The sequence below is a fragment of the Chelonoidis abingdonii genome, chromosome 26 (assembly GCF_003597395.2).
Source record: "Chelonoidis abingdonii isolate Lonesome George chromosome 26, CheloAbing_2.0, whole genome shotgun sequence".
Lineage (NCBI taxonomy): Eukaryota > Metazoa > Chordata > Testudines > Testudinidae > Chelonoidis > Chelonoidis abingdonii.
The window spans coordinates 18,889,839-18,899,597 of record NC_133794.1 but is presented as its reverse complement, the minus strand read 5'-3'; the positions used below and the strand labels follow the sequence as shown (position 1 = coordinate 18,899,597).

The 9,759-nt window shown below is 54.5% G+C and overlaps 1 protein-coding gene across 1 annotated transcript; it reads left to right on the top strand.

Moving 5' to 3' along the window:
- The first annotated feature begins 1,671 nt into the window (after window positions 1-1,671).
- Window positions 1,672-6,669, top strand: LOC116824445 (G-protein coupled receptor 54-like). The gene is made up of 5 exons (XM_032779739.2): window positions 1,672-2,056; window positions 4,223-4,347; window positions 4,577-4,712; window positions 5,403-5,641; window positions 5,872-6,669. The coding sequence occupies exons 1-5, from the start codon at window positions 1,747-1,749 to the stop codon at window positions 6,229-6,231; spliced, it is 1,170 nt and encodes a 389-aa protein (XP_032635630.1). The 5' UTR covers window positions 1,672-1,746; the 3' UTR covers window positions 6,232-6,669.
- Window positions 6,670-9,759: the final 3,090 nt, after the last annotated feature.

Below are 9,759 nucleotides of genomic sequence, written 5' to 3'. Positions count from 1 at the left end.
CCCTCATCCCCCAGGCGGGGGGGAGTAGCTCCAAGTCTTTCCAGTACCTCATACCTGCTAAAAATTTCTTGCCTGTACTGCATGCTGGAGGGTACCACACTACTTGCACTCCTGGACACAGCGAAGGTGGATAAAGGACAAATGATGCCAGGCCAAGCCCATTTGGGGATGAGGGTATAAAGTGGCTGGTGACGGGAGCACAACTGGGGTGAGCTATCTTGGTTTCAGCAAAGCAGCTGATTAGGTTCAGCACTTTAGGCAATAGGGGGTGCTGTACTCCAGGGAGCAGGGTGGGTGACTCCCCAGAGGGTGCATTTCCCTAGGAGCCAGCTGGTTATTACGACCAACAAAGCCCCCAAACAGGAGAATTTATTAATCATTTTGCTGGAAATGTCCCCCGCCCCTCATTTCTGCTGTTTGCTCCCCTCTAAATGGGGCTTTTGGTGAAGTCCGACAAACTGGCCGATTGTCCCTCAGATATCTGCCCTGTGCAGTGCCAAGGTTCTGGGGGGGAGTCAGAACCTCCCCCTTCCCCAGCAACACACGTGGCGGGGGAGGGGGATGTTTTCAGCCAAATGAGTCCTCGTGCCCAGACAAAGGGGGCAGCTTTGCTTTGGGTTACAAATATTTCACTCCCCTCCTCTCACAGACTGTCCCTGCCCCCTAGCAAGCAAGTGAGGAGCATGGTCCCAAGGGACCAAATAAGACGTGACTTAACCAAGGTCACTCATAACACAGGCTGTGGCAGCAGAGCTGGGAATAGAACCCAGGAGTCCTGACTCCCAGCCCCCCCCCCCATAACTCCTGCTAGTACATAAAGGGAGCCGCTGGCAAGCCGCTCCCTGGGGTCTCGGCACAGAGTGCGAGCCCCTCCCCGTGGGCTCCTGGCCAGGGGTCTGGTCCCCACCCCCGTCCCTGGTCCCTCTGGAGCCCCCTGCCGGGACAAGCCCCACCAGCGCCGGCTCCCACCGCCCAATCAGCGCCTGGCGCTCCCCCCGCCCCGGCAAGGAGCGCGGCTCCGGCAGCCGCTTTCAGCCTGGCTGCAGACCCGAGCTCGCAGCCTCGGGGATGGGAGAGCGCAGCCCTGCGCGGAGCCCGCCCGCCCGGCGCTAGCCGCCCCTGGCCCGTCCCGCACAGCGCAGGTGAGAGCTGGGGGCGAAGGGGAACGGGGCACTGGGAGCAGCTTGTGGGGAGGCTAGAGCCCGCCCCCTTCCCAGAGCCAGGGATCGAGCCAGGAGTCCTGACTCCCAGTCCCCCCTTCCCCCGAGAGTTGGGAACCCAGGAGTCCTGACTCCCAGCCCCCACAGAGAATCCAGGAGTCTTGACGACCCCGCACTTCCATACGGGACCCACCAGCAGCTGGGGCTAGCTCAGCACATGGCCCAAGGAAAATGATGCCCAGCAATGCCTGGTTGGGCTGGGGGGCGGGGGGGGCGCTCAGGAGCTGAGCATAGCTCAGTGAGTGGACGAGGTGGGTGGGGGTGCTCAACTCAGCAGGTGGTGTCTCTGGGTGATGGTTGCAGGACAAAGCCAAGGCACTTGGAGTAGCTGGCCCATTTTGGGGGGTGATGTTGCTGGTGCTGGCTTTTTGTGCCCCATCTCTGCTGGATCAACCCCCACCCCTTGCCTCAGTTTCCCTTCTGTTTATATGTTCCCCCTCCCCAGGGAAGAAGCTGGCCAGGATTGGCACGTTGGAAACAGGAACCAGTCCTGGCTCCAGCACGCGCCTGTCCTGGGCTCAGAGACATGGCAGGGTCACCAATGATGGACGCAGAGCCCTCTCTGTTGGGTGGCTGGCTGGACAATGGCTCTTGGACACCATTGCCCACTGCTGCCCCCCACCTGGACATGAGCACGCCGATGGGCCCTGGCAGGAGGGGGCTATGGATCTTTAATAGCAGTGGGGAGGACACATCACCCCCATTCCTGACGGATGCTTGGCTGGTGCCACTTTTCTATGCCCTCATCATGCTGCTGGGGCTGGTGGGCAACTCGCTCGTCATCTATGTGGTGTCCAAGCACCGGCAGATGCGCACAGCCACCAACTTCTACATCGGTGAGTGCCCGCCCAACCCTCCCCTGGCTGAGTGCCTCAACTCCATCCTCCCCATCCCCAGGCACCATCCTGCCTCCAGCTGGGTATACCAGTCCTCCCTGGCCCCTGGGTACCTTCCCTCCCCTGGATGGGTGCTCCAGCACCTGCCTACCTTGCTTCCGGACACCATCCCTCCTCTCCTCTGGTTGGATGACACAGTGCCAGCCCCCGCCCTTTGTCCCTGGGCTTCTTCTCTTCCCTATCTGGGTGCCCCAACAGCAACCCCCCCATCCCCTGGCACCTTCCCTCCCCTAGCTGCATACCCCAGCTCCAACCCCCCCTCACCTCCGGACATCATCCCTCCCCAAGTTGGATGTCGGAGCACCAGCCCCGCTCCCATTCCCGAGCACCATCCCCCTCCACCCCAGTGGGTGTCTCAGCTCCAGCCTCCCTGCTCCTGGGTGTCTCGCCACGCTCCTGGTGGGTGCTCCAGCATCCCCACTCCCAACCTCAGCACCTGGATGCCTTCCTTCCTGCTGCTCCCCGCAGTGCCAGCCCCTGCACAGCATTTCTGGCCTGAAATACTCCTCTCCATCAACGATCATCATCATGGCTCAATAACATGAACTGTACTGTCCATTAGCAAGAGGGTGGCACTGGGCTTCCCGCAGCCAATACCCTTCAGTCATGAGACACAGCCCCCTGCTATCCCAGCCCAGGGCTCCCTCAACACCCCTGACTCTGTGTTCCCCCCATTATAACAGAGCACCCATTCTGCTGTGGGTGGGGCTCCATACTTGCTTTCTGTTTAAAGAGAGACTATTCTAAGTCCTCTGAAATCCACACGCTGACTCCAATTGTCTTGAAAATTGCTAAACCTCATGGGGGCTTGGGATAGAGTTAGTGACCCAAATTTGGGATCATGTGAGCAAGGGGTTCCCGAGATACAGCTCCCCCCAAAACCCAGCTCTTTACAACATCAACCTGTTCTCACGTCTTTTGCCAACAACAGAGGCTCAAAGCACTACAGCTGTGGTCCAACTGATCTCAGTTGCTCAGTTAGTGCATGGCACCCACTGGAAGCAAACTTAAGAGTTGGGATTTCTGGGTCAGAACATGCTGAACTGTCAGCCCAAAGAGACTGAACTGAGCATGTGTAGCAAGAGGAGGGTTCTGTTAACAGCAGCAGAGTGCACATATTAAAGTGAGTGGGTGGCTCAAAGGCCTTGGGCTGTACATCTTGAGCCTAAATTGTACCTGTGTGCTAAGTTTGAGCTCTGCCTGGGGCAGCTTTCGGATACTGTGTCTCAAGCATGTCCTTGTTCCTTCTGAAAGTTTTCCTGAGGCCAAAATTCCTAGTGTAAAAGCAACATTGTAAAGTGCTCTAAAATCCCCAGGCAGGCTTTGATTTTGGATGGACAAGGAAACCAGCATTGATTAAACAGAGCAAAGGTGACAGACTGTTAAGATAATGTAGGCAGGTTTCCTGAGCAAGAGCACTGAGTGTGATCAGAGAAAAGCAAGTCATTGGGGCTGCTGTTCCAGGGGTTCCAGATGCACAGCCCCCCAGTGTGAGTGGCTCAGATTCTTATAGCATATCTGGGGCAAAGCATGGAAATATGGGGGTTTGGAGCAATGAGGGAGAATAGGGGTAGCAGTGCTGGGGGTTGTAGGTAGGAAAGTTGGGGGAATAGAGAGAGAAGTGTTTGTGGCTCTAGTGAGGGGGGGCACTAGTCGAGAAATGGTGGGGCAGGGGCTCTGGCTGGGGGAAGACAATGGGGAGTAGGTGGGAGACTGGCATCTTCAGATGGGAGGCTGACAGGTACCCTGTCCATAATTCCCAATCATTACCCAGTGGGCTGTTCTGAGTGCGCCAGTGATGAGGGACTCAGCCTAGGCTCTGGGGCTCATACAGCCCCAATCACCCAGTGCCCACCAGTTATTGGTGTTTATCCCTGTGGGAAAGGACAGGCCTGCCTGTATCCCCATAGCAGAGGGAGAGAACTGAGGCACAGGAGAGAGCAAGTGATTTTTCCATATCTGTGACTGAGACAGGCATTGAACCTTGGGCTCCTGGATCCCAGGCTGGCACCTGAGCCACCAAGCCTCCCTCTCCACACACACCTATTGTCTGGCCAGTCCCCACCATGGCCCCTCCCCCTGATCCCAGTTCCACATCTGTTCCAGCAAACCTGGCGACCACAGACATCATCTTCCTGGTGTGCTGTGTCCCCTTCACCGCCACACTCTATCCCCTGCCCAGCTGGATTTTCGGTGACTTCATGTGCAAACTCGTCAACTATCTGCAACAGGTAGGGCTGGCTGGGGTGGGGGTGAGGGGCTGGTTGGGCTGGGAGTGTAAACATGCATGGGTGAGTGTGTGCATGGGTGTGCTGGGGAGGGACATGCAGCAGCTGCTGATACCTAGGGCACTGTACAGTCCCAGGGCCCTGCCCTGCTGGGAGAGTGGTGCCTGGCAAAGGGCCAGGGCCCACCAGTTGCCTTTGCCTTGGGTCACTGAGCCACCCTTGCTCTCTGCAGGTGACAGCACAGGCCACTTGCATCACTCTGACAGCAATGAGCATGGACCGCTGCTACGCCACCCTTTACCCGCTGCAGTCGCTGCGCTACCGCACCCCATGTGTGGCCATGGGCGTCAGCGTGGCTATTTGGATCAGTGAGTAGAATGTGTCAGGGCCGGGGGAGAGCAAAGAGCTGGGAAGGGGCCCCCCAGGGGTGGTGGAAGGAGGGAGGAAAGCTGTGTCTCTGAACATGCATCCAGGACACCAACCCTGCAAAGGTCTTGTAAAAGGTTTCCCAGGGATTCCTGGCCTGACCCTGGCCAGTCCTGAGCCCAGCAGCACAGCCCCATACCCAGCACAAAGGCTTCTTTGGGATCTCTGAACAGAGGCAGAGAGAGTTTATATTTGTGCCTTGGCATCTGATGGTCAATAGAAGCTTCCACCTTCTGTTTTGATTCTATCCCACGAGCACCACAAATCTGATAATTCACCTCAATCCAGTCCACAGCCACCTGCTATCCCAGTCCAGGATCCCTACACACAGAGCTCGGCTGGCACTTCTCAATCTCAACCTGTATCCCCTGCTATTCCAGCCCTTGACTCCCCACCTCATCTCTGCTTTTGCCCCTCAATCCTGATCCACAGCCCCCTGCTATTCTACTCTCCTGAGTCTTTGCTGAATAGAGACGGATGCTAACCCAAAGCCCCTCTACGGTGATCAGCGTCAGCCATTCATGAATGTGCCAAACCAGTTCTCCTTATGCTCAGAGCCATAGCTGGACCTCAGGTCTCCCCAGAGCACTGGCCTCATCATGCCTTTCACCCCTTTGTCCTCCTGTCCCCAGGCTCCTTCCTTCTCTCGCTGCCCATAGCCATGTACCACCGCACTGAGGTAGGCTACTGGTATGGGCTGCGCACCTACTGCATCGAGGCCTTCGCCAGCAAGAGCCAGGAGCGCAGCATCATCCTCTACACCTTCCTGGCTGTCTACCTGCTGCCTCTGCTCACCATCTGCCTCTGCTACTCCATCATGCTCACGCGTGTGGGGCGCCCCATCGTGGAACCCATCGACCACAACTACCAGGTGAGCCGGGGGCAGTAAATTGGGGTGTCTGTACTGGGGACCCCCACTGCCCAATATATCTGGAAGCCCCATCTTCCAGCCCCAGGACTTTTCTCAATAGGGCATGGAGTCTTCCCCCCCAACTCCCCTTTTCTAAGCGCTAGACCCCACTCCCCTCTCAGAGCCAGGGAGTCCTGGCTCCTAGCCCCCCTGCTCTAAACCAGGCCTCTGTTCCTGCTTCCCTCTCTCAGCAGGTACAGCACCTGTCCGAGCGCTCTGTTGCCATGAGAGCCAAGGTGTCCAAGATGGTAGTGGTGATCGTGGTACTCTTCACTGTGTGCTGGGGCCCCATCCAGCTCTACCTCCTTTTTCAGGGCTTCTATGGCAGCTTCCAGGCCAACTACGAGACCTACAAGATCAAGACGTGGGCCAACTGCATGTCCTACGCCAACTCCTCCATCAACCCCATCGTCTACGCCTTCATGGGTGACAGCTTCAGGAAGTCCTTCAAGAAGGCTTTCCCCTTCCTCTTCCAGCGCCGGGTGCGAGACGGTGCTGTCCTCTCTGGCTCCCACAATGCCGAGATGAAGTTTGTCATTGAGGAGACCTAGTCCCAGCCCCAGTCGTGCCAGCCCTGTGCGGCCTGCTCCTCCTGGCTGTGGACACTGAGGTGGTAAATCCAATATGCCTGCCGGGCCACACAGACATTGCTCAGGGCAAGAGGCACCATTCAATGGAAGCTGTGGTGGCTAGCTGTTCAGAATCCCTGGCTTGGAAGGGGCCAATGATAGTCAGGGCCAGGGGTTCTTCCCAAAGGACTTTCTTATTTGGGGTTCCTCTGTGCTCAGGCTGAGGCATCCTCACAGTCCAAATACTGAGGCAACCAGAAACGAGTGGACACTTTGGGAAGTGTGTGTCCTAAGCCAGATGCCTCCCTTCCCCCCGTCGTACCAGTGTCCTCGGCACATCCTCGTAGCCTTGAGCATCCCTGCTGGTGCCTCAGGGATCTGCCCAGAGCATCTGGAAATAAAGCTCTTTAGCTTTGTAAGGAGACATTGGTCTGATCTTTGGGGTGGGGGACGTCTGGCAAGGTGTCTCCTCTGCCAGGCTGGAGGACTGAGAGTGAAGTCTTGCCTCCGAACAAGGGGGCCAACGACTTAATAACTCATCCACAGGGACTTGGGCTGAAACCAGCCCCAGGCCCCTTTGCCCCAGCCGGTGAATGGCCCTCAACAAGCAGCACCCAGGGCTCGGCTGGATCTGGCCAGCTTATAGGTCCCCTTATTGCTCTTTGCTGCTCCCATCAGTCCCCCTGTTATGCCTTCCCCACAGCTCCATGCAGCCAGTGGGGTTTAAAAACAAAGCAACTAGCCAATGACAACAACCCTTTCATGTAGGCTTGTTGGCCAATACAAAGTAGTGGCTCAACCAGCCGGGGTGAGGGTTCTTTATGGGGAAGATTGGGACTGAAACAGACACTATCCACCCCCTCCCCAGTGGCCATCAGGGAGCCCTGGGGGCTGTGGGTGGGGTGGGTCAGATTTAGGGCACCTGAGCAGGAGGTTCTTGAGCCTGCTGCAAAACCTATTCATGTGGGAGCTCCCTGTGCAGCAGGTGTGATGGCCACCATCTTGGCAACATCCAAAGCTAAAAGCCAGCGTTGCTGTAGATAGCTTGAGTTACAAAACCAGGGCTGGGGCTGGCACAGCCACATGCCCTGTGCAGATCAGGCACAGAGATGGCAGCCATCTTCTTGCCAGAATCACTGTAGACTGTTTCACAGGAGAAATGCACAGACTACACTCTCCCATCTGTGTTCCACATCCTCCAGAGTGCAAGCACATGGCATGTGGAAAAACCACAACAGTCACAAAATAAAAGCTCCCTAAATAACCCCCTTCATCCAACAATTTCAGTGTCTGAGAAAATCTGCTGGGGTCGTGATGGGTTCATGGGCAGAATCGGTTGAGTAACCTGTTTGCAGTGAGTAGCTGGGCCAGTTCTGTCTGTAGTCCCCCAGCAGTCAGAGGATGCCTGCAGCCAGCAGAGAAACACCGGGGTTGTCATCACTTGCATTTAAACAGTGCCTGGCATCCCAAAGTGCTAGTGCCCCGGGCATGCACCTGGGAGAGGGGAGGGGACAGCGCCAGCCTCAGTGCTGCTGCAAAGGAGCACAAAGAGGAGCCACAAGGGGGGAACAAAGCTTCTCCGAGCTGGTTTGAAAATTTTAGTTGAAACCATTTTCTATCAGAAAATGCCATTTCGGTTAAGCCAAAAAAATTGGCAAAATCTTATGGACTTTGATGAAATTTTGCTTAGAAAATTATGGGGGTGGGGGGGATTTGAAAATGTCAAAATTGCAACATTTTCAGGAAAAAAGTTTGGATATTTGGCTTTTCTTTTGAAACAACTTTTCATTGAGAATTTTACATTTTATATATTAAACAAGCAAGGGTCAAAATCAAAATATTTTGTGTTTATCAAAATCAAAACATTTGGATTGCCCTGAAACAATTTTTCCTCAAGAGTTTCATTCAGTGAAAAATGTTGAAATATCCTGATTTGAGACAGGGGGTTGGGGTTTTTTGGATTTTTTTGCAGGTTGGAAAGTCCATTTTTTGCCCAGCTCTGCTCCGCTGTACAGAACTGCCCCATGGAAACCCATGTGCCCCATTATTTCTTTGGGTACATCCTTCCCTTATGGCTAGACTGCTGGTACAAAGAGCTGGGGCTTATACTAGGGAAAAGTGTATTTTTAACTCCACCAGAGCACCCTGTCCTAACATTACAGCTTGCCTTGGCCACCATGGGGTATTTAACATTAGTTATTACACAGTTAAAATACAGCTTTTTAGCTAGTGCAACATGGACAGAGGCACTGAATGAAAGAAGGGTGGTGCAGTTGTTAGCGCATGAGCTTAGAAGTGAGACAGCTAGGATTCAGTTCCCTGTTCTGTCACCAACTCCCTCTCGGGCCTCAGTTTCCCAATGCGTTGCAGTGCAGTCTATGAATACATGATTGCATGCGAGTTTTTCCACCGGACCCCTGTGGGATTCAGTGCACAGGATGGATGTATTCAATAGGTTGCTTTCTCCTTGTTCAGTGGTGGCCCCTGACTATTAACTGAACATGATTCATATCCCGCTCTGAAGACAGAATTATTAATTTCTTCTTGGGCTTTTCTACGGTGCTCGTCACTATAACATCCGAGTGCTTCACAGCTATTAAAGAAGAGGAGGCGTGACCCCCATTTCACAGATGGGGCACAAGGAGATTAAGGGCAAGATTATCCATTAATTTTGGGTGTCTAATATAAGACACCTAGGACCTGATTTTTTGTTACACAGCAGATAGCATGTTCAAAGCACAGCTCCTACTGACTGCGGGTGCAGCTGCAAGTGCTCACGGTCTCAGGTCAGGCACCCACAAAATGAGGAACACACAATTAGTCACTGCCTATGAAAAATGTGGGTTAAGTGACTTGCCCAGCAGCACCCAGGAACTCAGTGACAGAGGCAGGAATAAAATCCAGTTCTCCAGGGCAAAATTCAACTGCCTCAACCATGAGATCCTCTTTTCTCGGCCTGCCATTCCCTGGCTCTTTCGCTACACGGTTTCTAATGAGTTCAACGAATGAGGCAGGGGTTCCACAGACAACAGCCTCCTTCACTGTACAACCCTAGACCAAGTCCAACCTGTGCACTGAATGAGACGGGTTTGTGACAAAAATAGTAGGCAGTCATGTAATGAAAGACTGTGCCATAATGTATATGCACAAGGGGCAGAGTTAAGGTGACACAGCCATCCTTTATTCTGGCATTTCCTAACTTCTGAGTGCTTGACTGCCCACTCCTTGCCCATTTCACTGTCCCAGCTCCCCATCTGATCTCATTCCCACTCCCCCCCCCTTCATTTCCCTTCCAGGTTCTCAGTCCCAGTCCCCTCTGTCCTCTGGTGCAAATCCCAGTCTCCTTATCTGGCTGGTCCCAATCTCTCTCCACCCCAAATCCCAGTCGAAATTTCCTTCTCTCTCCTCCCCATCAGTCTTCAGTCCCAGTCTCCTGCCCAGATTCTGAGTACTAATCTACTTCCTTGCCTCTCACCTAGGACTGGCCTGCTTAGCCTTAGACTAAGTTTA